Genomic DNA, 13,832 nt, shown 5'->3' with positions numbered 1-13,832 from the left:
GAGGGACGTCTCAAAGTCGGCACCGGCCGACACAGCATTGGTATGCTCCGCTTCCACTGCAGGAGCGTCTGCGCCAGATATTAAGGCTGGCGCTGAAACAAACGCTGTTTTCGCAGGGCCCATTGTCGCCAGTGGAACCGAGAGCGGCGTTGAACCAACGCCCACTATCAGTGGGGCTGTGAGCTTGGTGCAAGATGATGCTGATCCTTCGCTTGCAGTTAAAGACTGCAAGCTTAACTTCCGTTTTGCCACCTTGGCATGCTGCCGCCGTAGATGCAATAGTCGATTGCGAGTATGCGGGCCAACATCAGTGAGAGCCGCATCAGGGTCGCTGGGCGGCGACACTCGCGGCTCCATCCTTCGTCCTCTGGTCGTTCTGGGCGGACTGGGCTGACTAAACTCAGCTCCGAACTCCGAGAGTTCTTTTTTAAAGGTAGTCCGGAAAATTAAAGTAGCAGTCTTCAATTTCACATGAATCACAAGATTCATTGACGCAGCAACTCCTCACAGAAAGACAAACCACACAGTACCACAGCCTAAACTCAACTGAACCCAGGCCCCCACCCCACATAAAGGTAAATTGTAAGTTTTAGTGTGGAGGGGGCTTGCTTGGGTTTGCTTGGGAGCTTTAAAGCTGTATATATATATATAGCTATTAGCTGTTAATTATTAGCCGGTACTCGAATACTAGATCCCCTATAAGGGAGCCCCAAGAGCGAGAGCAGACACAAGAGCCTTACGCCTTGAGTGCCACACCAGACACTGGTGCCAGGTAACGGGTGCCGCATGCCTCACCCCCGTTGCTCCACGGGCTGCTGGACTGGAGAGGAGCAAGTAGGGCGAGCAGATAAGCGAGCGGGGCGAGCAGGGTTTCAGCTTCAGGCTGCGAACTTCAGGCAGGCAGGAACTTGCAGGCACCGGCGAAGCAACCCGCTCTCGATGAGGCTCGTGAAGAAGCTAGAGGAAAGACCCTCTCAACGTAGGAAGACGTGGGAAAGTACGAGACACAGAAATTAAGCAAGCCACACCTCAGCGTTACAGGATTACAGAAAGGCTGCTTCCGATTCACCGTAACCCTCTCTAGAATCATTGTTTTATTAACATTTATATAGCGCACATCAGTCCGGGGACATCGTGGCACTTGTTACAGTACAGTCTTAGTTACATAGTCATGAGCAAGATATATACAAGATACAATAGTTAAATTAGTTACATTTCTGGTTATATTACAATATAGATGTCATGGTGGGAGAGGCAGTCATGGTACTACTTGAGGAGTGTGGACTTGAGGTTGTTGCGGAAGGCCGAGATGGATGTTTCAGCTCTAAGGGTGGACGGGAGAGTGTTCCATTGTTGTGGTGCAATGTAGGAAAAGCCTAGGCCTCCAGCAGTGGCTCTCTTGATGCAAGGAATATGCAGCTGGTTGGTGTACTGAGATCTAGAAGGTCGGGTGGAAGTGGTTCTAGATATTGCTTCAGATAGGTAAGTGGGAGCAGTGTTGTTGATGCATCTGTGTGATGGAGAGGATTTTCAGCGTGATTCGATCTTTGACCTGAAGCCACTGTGCTGTGCGTCTGGTATGAGATATATGGTCCCTTCTGGGGATGCTCAAAGCGGCTCTAAGGGCGTTATTTTGTGTGATTTGTAGTCTGTGGATGTTTTTGGCGGAGGTGCCAGCTAGGAGAGCATTACAGTAATCGAGTTTAGCTCCTATGGTTGCTCTTGCTATGGCCATTCTGTTGGGGGCGGATAGGTATGGTTTGATGGCATTGAGGAGTTTGGTGCGGAAAGCTGATGCAGAGGCTATGGCGCTGACTTGTTTGTTCATTGATAGGGTAGCATCAATGTGAACGCCCAAGGTCTTGACGGATGGTGATACCAATATGGTTGAGTTGTCCATGTTGAAGTTGGCGTATTGGGGGCTTAACTTCGTTATAGTGTTTCTTAGTTCAAGAATGAGAATTTCCTTCTCGTCTCCGTTGAGACATAGGCCGTTAATTGCCATCCATTCTTCGATTGTAGCATAGTTGTTTGTTGAGGATGGTGGCGTCTTTCTGGTAGAGTCCAGTTAGGGGTATGAGTACTTGAGTGTCGTCTGCGTAGTGTATGCCACACCGATGGAGTCAAGTAAGTCGAAAATGGGTTTAGTGAAGAGGTTATAAAGGGTAGGGGCTGTGCAAGATCCTTGGGGGACACTGCAGTTTATAGTAGTAGGGTTTGCATTTGCTGTGTCGGAGTAGACCTTCATGGCCCTTCCTTCGAGGAAGGAGGTGATCCATGATGCTGCTTGTTTGGAGAAATGAGCTGCATGAGTGAGGTGTTTGGTAAGTCTTTGGTGATCAACCAAGTCAAAAGCTGCCGATAGATCGAGGAGGAGGAGCAGGGCGGGTTTGCCTTTGTCCATGATTTGTGCGATTTGGTTTTTTAGGTCTAATAAGGCAGATTCTGTTCCATGGCCTGCCCGGAAGCCAGATTGCCTTTTGCCTAGTATGGAATTAGCTTCTATGTATGATTGGATCTGGTTGTGAGCTGCTTTGTCTATAATTTTCAGGAGGAATGGGACTGTCGATATCGTTGTAGTTGTTGGGTTGTGCTGGGTTAAGAGGTGGCCGCACCCAGGCTTCCTTGACATTATTTGGGTCAGTTCCTGTTTGGAATGATGCGTTAATGAAGGCGGTAATCAGGCGAGCTAGGTCATTAGCGCATTGCTTGATGATTTGAGGAGGGCAGATGTCTGCTTTGCATAGAGATGGTTTGAGCTTTTTCATAAGTTTAAGGACCTCATGTTCAGTGACATTTCTGAATGCGAATTGCTCGTGGATAAAGTTGTTACACTTGTCTTGTGTAGGGTGGTTGGTTTTTAGGTTATGGAGGGCCTTGCAGTGGTTTTGTATTTTATTCTGGAGGAGTTTTATTTTGTTGAGCATAGCGGTCCGAATGCTGGCGCACCAGGCATTGTCTTTAGTTATCTCGTTAGCGGTGGCCGGGGGAGTGACTAGTTCATTGAGGATTGCGAATAATTCTTTTTCTTGGGAATTGGCCTTAGTGATCCTATCATTGAAGGACTTAGATTTTGCTGTAAGGATGGCTTTTTTGTATTGGAGGGATAGCTGTTTGAATAAGCTCTTATTAAGATCACTGGGGTCTGTTTGCCAGTTTTTCAGTGCCTGGCGCTTTTGTGCTCGGAGGGTTTGGAGTTTATCCGAGAACCAGGAGTTGCAGTGAAATGATTTTTTTGCTTTCTTGCTTTCAAGTGGGGCTATGGAATCTATGGCATTTGTGAAGGTGTCAATAAAGATGGCTGAGAGTATATTAGGGTCCGTGGAGAAGGGAGGTGCTAGGCAGGGGTTTTTGGAGGTAGGGTCGCAGGTTGTCTGCATTGAGTTTTTTGGAACTTCTTGTTATGGCGGGCGGTGTGTTGGTTAGTGTTTTAGGTATGGGGTCGGTGGGGATGTGGAATTCAATGCAGGTGTGGTCCTTCCAAGGCAAGGCGGAGTTGGAGATAATGTTAGTGGCGCAGTTGTGATCCATGACCAGTCCAGGGTTCGGCCTTTGGAGTGAGTGGGGGCAAGGACTTTTTGGGAAAATCCTAAGTCTGTGAGTTCCATTAATATTTCTAGACGCATAACTACTTTGTAGGCTTTCAATCTGTATCCCATGATAAGTGTTGTTGAGTTGAGGGGTTGTTGGGTATGATCATTATTTCTGTTTTGTCCGGGATGAGTTTGAGGCTGTTGCTGCTCATTGATCCCTTTATTTGTGTGAGTCAATTGGTAAGGGTTGATCTAACTCTCCAGTGGCATTGATTTTGTAGATGATTTACAGTTAATCTGCATAGTTGTTGCAGATGAGTCCATGTCTTTTTATGTTTCATGAGTGGGGTCATGTAAATTTTGAAGAGTAGTGTCGAGAGGGACAAGTCTTGCGGAACCCAAACAGGTTGGGGTGTGCAGTGCTCAGCTGAAGGGAGGTAACCAGCTAGTTTCCTTTCCGTTTGTCAGGAAGGGCGTTAGCCATAGTAGTGCTGCGTTACTAATTCTAATTTCTTGGATACTTTTGAGTGTTACATGGTTTGTCTGTGTAAAAGGATGCTGAACGTTCTCGTAGTTATTGGTGCTGAAGCAGTTTTTGATTCAGTTTATTTTATGTCACCTCAGAAGGAAAGCAGTGCAGATTCTGTTCCTCTCATGGGTCTGAAGGAGACTTGTGTCTGGGCTAGTAAATGGTTGGTTTTTACATGTTCCAAGATTTGCGCATATGCATAGGATTCTAGTAATTTTGCTAGGTAAGGGATGTATGAAATAGGCTGGTAGTTGGTTGAGTAGTCGGCTTCCCAATGTAGCTTTGAGAAGTGGTTTAACGTCGGCTGCTTTGAAACTCCTCAGAATGGTTCCTGTTGCCAGCAAGCGATTCATCAGGTTGCAGAAATATTCTGCAGGTGTCGCTTTGCTGAGGATGCTTTGATAGAGGTCCGGTGGGCAAGGGACTTGTGGAGATACAGCGTTGTTACTTTCCTTCACTAGTTTAGTGACGGCTTCTGTTAAAACTGGTGTGAAGTATTTTAGTTGTATGGTTGCTTTTGAAGTGGGGTCATTGACAAATTAGTTGCTTGGGGTCCTTGGGCATAGTGCTGATGATTTGTTGGCCATTTATAATTTTGTGTTTGACATGATTTGCAATGTTATCCCGTAGCTTTTGTGAGGGAGTGGGTGTGTCATTGCAAGTTGTCAGGTTTCTTATCTCATTGATGATGTTGAACATTTATTCCTGTGTGTTGCTTGCTTATGAGATGCATTCTGCATAGTGTCTTTTCTTGCTTTCAAATTTATAGAGCCGTATCTCTATGGTATGTAATTGTGTCCTGTTGGCTGTAATCCTTCTCCATGCTTGTTACAGTTCACTGTGCGTTTTGATTTGGGCTCTGAGGTGGGGTGTTAACCAATGTGAGGGAGTGAAAGGTTTCTTCTGTGCGATACAGCTTCTGTGATCCATTTTTGGAGCATCAGTTCTTTCTTCTTTTGGGAGTGTGTCCAGGAGGGCTTTTGGTGGTTTTATGAATTCCAGTCTGGTTTTGAGTTCCAGTGTGTGGAGGGATTTCCAGTTTATTTACAGAACTGGAGTTATGTTTGGGGGGAAGGGGCTGGAGGTCTGTATTTGTGTTAGGAGTGTGGACTGTGAAATGTATCATATGGTGGTGGCTTTAGAGAATCTGTATTGTGGGTACAGAGTGCCCAGTGAGTGGATTGCTCCCTTCACCAATTGTTGTAGATGGATTGTAGATAGTTGTGAGGTCAGTAAATAGACAGAGTCCGTGTTTTCTTAAATCCAGATATTAAAATCGTAAATAACCATGTGGTTTGTTTTATCGTGGTATTGGTAATGACGCCTACAAATGTTTCTGTGAAGGACACATTTTATGTAGGTGTGTGGTCTGTTGACTAGTAGGAAAGAAAGATTGGTTCTGTGGTCCAGAGATAGGTGGATTAAGAGTGATTCACAATTTGGGATGTTTAATGACTGTGTCGTGATTTTTAGGTAGTCTTTATAAGCAAAGGAAAGGTCCCCTCCTCTTATTCTCTGTTGGCTTGCCCGATATTTTTTCAGAGAGAATTGTGTGCAACATCTTTGAATTCCTCCATTTGCCAGGTTTCGCTGATGAATAGGAGATTTGTTCCACCTTTGCTGAGAAGATGCAATATCTCTCTTGGACATTGATGTGGCATTGACCGGGTTGCAGTGAATCTTTTTTTTTTGTCTTTGTTTGTCCTTTCGGGGTTATGTCAGTAAATTGATATAGGATCAGTTCTTTGCTTTTGATTTTGTGGTTCACTTTAGTGTATGGGTTGTGGAGTGAACCTTTGTTGCTTCCATTGCTTCAGTAAGTCGATGGAGTGTTGCACGTTGGGTCGATGTTGTCTTCAGCAGTGTCTGTGGGTTTGTACTGTTGAACCTTGTTCTCGCGCCAGCTTTTGGTAAGGAGTTTTATAGTTTGTTGGTTCTGTTCTACTTCAGGACTTCAGGGTCCAACAGTGCGGTTTGCTCATCTCTTCCTGAGTGGTTAAAGGTTTTTGGATTGCTGGTTGTGGTAGACTGTCTATAGATAAGTAGTGCGAGACAGAGCAATTTTGGTTGTGCTCTTCTGCATGAAGAGGTTTTGTGCAGGGTTTCTCTGTATTTTTTTGTTCCGTCATGTTGTTGCTGCTTTCCTTCATTTGAGCATTTTACTTAATGGGAATTTCTTTATCAGCCTTTCCGAGATCTGAGTATTTTGCTGGGTTTGTGTTGTTGGTTGTGTGTTGGCCTGCTGGTTGTCTCGGTATTCTTGGGGTGTATGGTATTTTATATTAGTTTTAGTAGTCCAAGTATTTTGCTGGCTGGTTATCTGGCTTGGAAGTAACCTAATAGAATGCATTTCAGTGGGTGAGTTTATGAGCAATAAAGTCTTTCCTTTGTTGGTTATCTTGATCGGCAAGTGTCCCCATGGTCAGTACTGTTTGAGTGGTTGTTTGTTGGGGCAGTCAGCTCTTGCTGTTGGTATTTTGTTAAATTGGGCAGATGCAATCTTGGTAGTCAACTATCCCATTGGCTCAGTGTGATGAATCAACTGTTGGGCTACCAGTGTTCCAGGGAAGAATATCGGTTTCAAAACCATCAATCAGCCCCACACCTCTAGTACACCAGAAGGGACCCGAACAGATTGGAAACACAAGCACATTATAAAGCTCCTTTTCCAATTTTGGTAACGTGGACCAAACGGCAGGCTTATCTCTGCAAGGTTGTGGATTGCTGGTTAGTTGCAAAATAGCGAAAATACAATTATTACCCAGTGATAAAAGGGACTGTCCAGTCAAGGTTGCATACAAATATCTACTTTATTATCATCACAACAGACAGTTCTAGCACTCTATAAAATACAATCCACCCTATAAAGGAATGCAGAGGGACAGACAGTTTGAAAGAAGGAAAAGGGAAGCACTCTGGATACTGACAGGAGGGTAGTCAGTAAAGTAATTAATCCCAATAGTTCAAGGATGCTTGGTTTCAGCACAAATGGAGCAATGGGTCGTAAAATGTCACTAGAGGCCGTTGGAGAAGGACCAGGGGGACAGAACCACAATCTACCTTTCGCGTGTAGAGGTTCTAGGTGCTCAACACGGTTGAGTCAGTTTCAGGGCGCTTTGCAGCTCCTGCGAAAGAGTTCAAGACGGGAGACAGTTGCGGGTATCAGGTGGCAGTCAATTTGGCGAGCAAGGCTGGACGGATGGCTGCAGGCTGACCTACATAGAGGCTCGGGGTCAGGAGTCGTCTTAGTGCTGGTTGGCGGGTCTGAAGCAGTGGTCGAGGTCTCGAACGACGTTAACGACTGGGGAGTGAAAACAGTCAGCGGTGCAGTAGGTTACAGCTCGAGGGAATCGACTTGCTAAAAAATTTCCTGTAGAGCAGACGCTGATTGATGCTTGTCGATGCACTCCTCAACATCTTCCCTGGGCTCGTGTCATCCTTTAAGGAAGATAGCCCAAAGCTGAGGAAAGTGTTGCAGGCACCGGCCTGGTCCTTGGTTTGGTTCAGAGACTCTCTGGCACGTCCCACCTAGGAAGCTTGCGTGTAGAGCCTAGTGGGGCATGCTGTGTTTGGCTGGGTTCCAGTTCTGGAGCTGCTGTGGAGGATTCTCTGAATTCAGTATCTCCCTCTGTGCCCTGGGAGATGTTTAGGGGGAAGGATCTTGCTTCCCTCTGGAAATCCTGGCCTTCCTTCCCTGACGGAACAGTAAGGCAGACTGTACCTTCAGCCAGGGTCCAAATGAGTTCTTCTTGTTACTCTTTCTGAAGTCTTCAGATGATCTGCCCAAAAGAGGCGCTCAACCCTCTTTTAAAGCCAAATGGGCCCCAGTGATTGGTGTAGGCTAAGCCTACCTTAGTGAACGAATCCTGGGTCCCCACTAACAATATCCTGTATGCGTTAGGTCATAACCAGAGTGATTTGCAACAGAAAAGGTAAAGGGGTGAAAACATGTAATCCCAAGTCCCCACCAATCTTCCTGTCTGTTGTGGATCAAAGGGTCTCTCCGGTTAATTGAGCTCTCTGTGGTTCCCGATTAAAGCAGCAGTCGCTCTTCAAGCTGCGGCGAGAACAGACTTTTTGTCTCCATCAATCCACACACTTGTAACTTCTGAATGGGGTCCCTATGCGGGGGTGACTTCTGTAAATATACAGTCCCAGACATGACAGGTCGCTGCCCTTGATACTGAGAGGCGGGAGCTGGCTTCAGGTTGACAGTGCATATGAAAGTGGTGTTGAGGTTTCCGGTCTCCTTTGTTTTAGCCTCTGCAGCCAGCCTCCACGTGGGTCTGTTTGAAGTATACTCCATTAGTATTTTAATTATGTTAATCGCTGCCACCATCTGCAGAGGTTAAACAAAAGGACAGGGTGGATCCATGTAAACTTTGATAGTTATTTAGGCTGGTCATGGCAGGAGGAAGGTTTTGGTCCTCCCCTTCTGAGATAGATGCATCAAGTACTCCACCTGTCAGATCCCAACTAAATATGACAGGGAGGACTGCGCCTGTAGGCTGTGTTCACCTAGAATACACAGGTCTATGTGTATGGTTGATCTACCATCATTCCATTTCATAGAAAATTTCAAAAAGCCCACCAACCATCTGCACCCCCGTGCAGATGGTGAATTCCTCGCACCCATTAACGTGGTCGGCGCAATATCAGCGAACACAATATCACAGGGGTACAATATTGCAGGGGCACAACAAGAAAGCAGTAAATTAACAAAAGTAAAATATCACAAAGATGAACTATTAGTGTGGCAGACTATCAGTGTGACGAGCAACACTGTCACAATAGTGTAGGGGAGAAATAGCACAGAGGTACAGTACAGCAACAGAGGTACAATAGCACACATGAACTATCAGTGTGGCAACTATCAATATGGCAAAAAGACTGCAGTGAAACAGAGCAGAGGTAAAATATTACTGATACAAAATGTCTCAGGAGGTAACCTATCAGTGAGGCAAACCCACAACAGTAAAATAACACAAAGATGAACTATCAGTGTGCCAGACTAGCAGAATGGCAAACTAGCAGAGAAACAAAATAACTGTGGAAAAATAATATAGCAGTAAAACATCACAAAGTTGGACTATCAGTGTGAAAAATAACAGTGGCAAAATACAGTGGCAAATAGCTGCAAAAATAGTACAGAGGTAAAATATTACAGAGGCACAATGTTAGAGGTAAATTATCAATGGGGCAAAATAACAGTGGCACAGTAGTAATGTGGCCAGATAACACCGAAATAAAATATCACAGAGGGGCAACTGAGCATGGCAACTACCAGCATTGCAAAAGACGCAGTGGCAAAAATAGTGCAGAGGTAAAATATTACTGAGGTGCAAAGTCACAGAGGCAAACTAACACACTGGCATGATAGCACAATGGTCAAATAAAGTGGTAGAGTCTCAAAGGGGCAAAGAAACAGAATGGCAAAGTGTTACCAGGGTATGATATTAGGGTGGTGTCCCTTACCTTTAGTGGTCGATCCAATGGGTTTGGATGAGGGGTGTTGCATAGCTAGGAAGAAGAGGCAATGAGGAGATCACCCTTACAGGCTGCCCAGGTAGGTTATGCTTATTTAGAGAACAGTTCTGTACTACAGACAGAATCCCCTAAAACAGACTTAGATGCTCAAACAAAAAGTGCCAAATTTGAAACTTTTACATTAAATAAGACAAATCTTGCAGCACATACATTTAATAGGACTACAAAGGTCACACTGGAGGTACACATATGGGATTACAATCTAGTATTACAAGTATTACAAGCAAGGCCCTAGCAAAGGAATAAAAGTGAGTCTAATATCTGAGCAAATATAACAAATAATTCTTGAAATATGCCTTTGAATTGCATTTACATGACATTGTTTAATGCTGAGAATTGCAAACAAACATTTCAATAAAAAACAGCCAAAAGCACTTTAGAGTTTAGCTCAGGAATCTTAGAATTTATATAGTTGTAAATACTGTAAAAAAAAAAAAAAGTTATGTTATACTTCATTTTAACTAAAAGAATGTATTATAAAGAAATGGAACGTGTGCAAATATTACATCTCCCAAGTAGATTAATTAAAAGTATTCAACTATAAGATGAAAACCTGTAACTTTTCAACCAGTGACATACCCCCATTGCTGGACACAAAACCTATTGCAAGATATCAGTCATGTTGATTTGGTGCTGTAAAAGTACATTCTGCAATAACAGAACAGACCCCTTTCATTCTCTCAAAGAGCAAATACATTAATTTAGAAGGTGACATTTATATGTCATCTAAAAAGCATATACGAATGCCAACTTTTGTACAATGCATCTTCGTGAACCCCTCTCTGGGGTCAAGAAAACAGTGAGCTAACGGTTCAAGTTCCCACTGACTATGTATATACACACACTCCGCAAAGGAACATTTCATAAAAAGGCACATAACTGTGATTTAAGGCTACCACTTTTTCATCCATAAGCGGAGAACGGTGTGGCTACTGCTGGTCGACTTCTTCCCAATAGGATAGCTGGAGTGATATAAATTATTTGAATGCAAACCCATGTTTAATCTGAAAAGTGCAAGTCTCGACCCTTTCTGCAAACATACTTTATAAATGTATAATGAAACTGATACTTGCATAAACCGCTTAAAATCTTATCTGCTGCAAACTCGTCATCCAACCCTTAGTCTCAAACAGCAGCCACTGTTACGTTAATGAGTGCTGCTTAAAAGTTTTAGAGTATTATTTATGTAAAATATCATTTAACAAACTTACATGAAAGTGAAACATTTAAAGATATTTAATTTTTTATAATATAAAAGATCCGATGTTTGTACAAATCATTTAACCCACCCCTTTGGAAATAGAAATAATAGCCACCACAGTGACCACAGAACACATCTCTTCAGTGCAAAACTATGTTAAATTATTTCAAACTACAGAAAATGGAATCGTCCACCCACGTACAAAAAGGAGTTTTCTAAAGTTTAATTGCAGAAATTAGGGAGGGATACATACATGTATTCCTCTCCACCTCCCCTCCAATATCAGGAGCTTGATTGTTAAATGTATTACAGAAGGGAAAATTAAAGCTGTTTGAATAAGAATCGCCACGGACAGTCCACCCTCCCCTCTCCACTTATGTATTTTTGGATGGGTGGCTTCTGATATGACAAAGAGTCGTCTTCTTTTCTGATGGATTACTGCTCTTCAAGCCAGGATGGTGCATCTCCTCCAGGAGCTTTCAATTTGATGTGGAACTGCTTTAGTGTCTGTTCAAGCTGCTTCTGGTTTCCCGCAAAGTACGCTGAAATGGCATTGTGGAACAGGACGAGCTGATTGTGTAAAACCTTAACCTGTGAATTGTAAAAATAAAGCCCATTAGACATGAAGCATTTGACTTAAAGTTAATTTAAAACTGGTTAGTGGCTTGACTGACCAAATACTTGTTGAAAAATATTCTAATACATATGGCTAAAATCGACCTCATGGGCAATAAATGGAGATTCCACGTTATCATTCCATATTCTCCTGTTTTAGTTTCCCAAGCTGCTACACCCATTAACACCTAAATACTTACCCCAAATTACATGAGGCATGTGACAAGATACAGAGCACCAACAAATGCATTGTATTATGCTATAAACAGTGTAAAATAATCAGCATTTCAAATGTGTCCAATAAATTAGGACATTTTGTTGCACATTTATCTTCTGAAAACATGCCATTCTCATACAACTGTTATTTCATGATCTCCCACATACCATAAGCGCTATGTGATAAAGCAAGTGGTCACGGAAAGCAACCAGCCCATAGCAAGAAATTAAACCACAAGTGTTTGACTATGAAATATAAAATGTAACATATATACACAAAACTGTGTGAAGATTACTAGCAGACGTAGGACACAACACTACTTACCAGAAGTTAACAGAAACATAAAAAAGTTCACATTAGGTCAGGTGTGGATTTTAAGTGGATAGAGAATATAAAAACGGTTTAAACCTTAACACAAATTACACCAAATAGATTTTTTTAAAGAAAGATAAAAAAAAAAAAAAAAGAAGAATACCACATCGAATGTTAAAACAATCACAGACAAGAGAAAGGCATACTTAGGCAATAAGAACCTGGTTGACGAACAAACTCTGCAAGTAATGTTTAAGAGGCTACTTGCAGCGAGGGTGCTTAAAGCAGATATACCTCCACACCCACGTTCCTCATCCCAATACTTAATTTTGACGCCCAGGACTAAGACTGCAGCACAGCGTCCAACTTTTGTAGCCCATCCCTTTGTTAAAACATTCACTACAGGAGCAAGAAGGGTCCGAATCCTCCAATGTCTCTTCTGTGGTGCTTTGGGGTGACCCTTCCCTTGCGCAAAATCAACTCCTCCCTAGAAGGTAATGAGGAAATGTTCTCTCTCAAGCTAGCCACATCTCCCACCTGCACCATCACTCACCACATCATCTACCGCCCCTTAGTCCCCATATCCAGCTTCCAGGAAAACCTCCTCCATCTCCTCAATGAAAATCATAAGAACTCCTCCAAAATCAACCTATTAGGCAACCTGAACCTAGGACCCTGAAGACTCGCAAGCCAAAACCCTTGTCGAAACTCTAGACCCCTAGGATTCACACATTGCATCACCAGCCCCATGTATGACAAAGGCTGCACTCTGGACTGGATAGCGGATAGACCTCAACTGTCAGTCATCCATCATATCCAACTCCCCATGCCCATGGTCAGACCACCATACCATCCACTTCTCCATCCCTCATCCTAAGAAACACATACAAGCCACCACCTCACTACCACGCAGTTCAAAAAAGCTGACAAAAGACAATTTCATCACCTTCCTTGACATTCCAGAATTCAAAGCGCCATTCTCCAAGGATCCTAAAACACTTGCAGTCCTATAAAACACCATGCTGAAAAAGGTTGTCAGCTCCATTGCCAGGAAAAGCAAGGAAAGCGAACGCATCATGCACACTAACCCCTGGTACACCCGTGAGCTACTCGAACTACGAAACAAAAAGCGGACAGCTCAGTCCGCTTGGATTAAAAAACACACCAACCCTGCTAAAAAGGCAATTAGCCAAAGCATCCAGAATCTACAAACAGGCAATCATGTCAGCCAAATCCATTTACTTCAATGCTAGGATCAAAAATGCCAATGTCAGTGAAATTGTCTCTATATTCAGAAAACTTAAGACCCCAGTCTTCGCCCATCAATCTATCAAAGACGAAACATAGTGCACCAACATGCAAACCGCCATGAGGAGCAAAACAGACTTGTTCAATAATAAAAACACGCACTAACCAAAATACACTGGGTTCACCCCACAACAGCAGCCCCTTCATCTAACACTTCCTCCTCTAATATACCTTTTTTCCCTGCCACAATCATTAAGGAATGTGCTGACATCCTAGCCCCCTTCTCACATCCTTCATCAACGACTCCTTCGCCTCAGGACAGGTCCCATCATGTCTCAAAAGAGCCTGGGTACTCCGTCCTAAAGAAAGTCTCTCTAGACTCCTCAGCTCCCAACAACTACAGGCCCACCAGAACAGTCCCTTTTCTCCTAATAATCCTGGACAGAGCAGCCTACCTTTAGATTCAACAATTCCTAGAAGAAAACCACATACTAGGCTTACGCCAATCGGGATTCCGAACCGGCCATGGCACAGAATCATGACTACGAGATCTAAAAAAATCAGATGGATGAAATTCTGGACAATGGCAAACCTGCCTTGCTCCCTTCCTTCTTGACTTATCTGCCACCT

General features: G+C 43.6%; 1 protein-coding gene across 5 annotated transcripts in view; it reads right to left on the bottom strand.

Moving 5' to 3' along the window:
• Positions 1-9,746: 9,746 nt before the first annotated feature.
• The window catches only part of ARFIP1 (ARF interacting protein 1), a 607,935-nt gene continuing 603,849 nt past the window's right edge, over positions 9,747-13,832 (bottom strand). For all 5 annotated transcript variants that reach the window (XM_069631288.1, XM_069631287.1, XM_069631291.1 and 2 more), the window contains one exon: positions 9,747-11,401. In XM_069631288.1, the coding sequence (XP_069487389.1) occupies positions 11,246-11,401 (156 nt within the window). In that variant the 3' untranslated portion in view covers positions 9,747-11,245. The remainder of the gene's footprint in view (positions 11,402-13,832) is intronic.

This window comes from Ambystoma mexicanum, chromosome 6q (genome assembly GCF_040938575.1).
Source record: "Ambystoma mexicanum isolate Mex_15411 chromosome 6q, UKY_AmexF1_1, whole genome shotgun sequence".
NCBI lineage: Eukaryota > Metazoa > Chordata > Amphibia > Caudata > Ambystomatidae > Ambystoma > Ambystoma mexicanum.
This window is presented reverse-complemented; position numbering and strand designations above follow the sequence as displayed.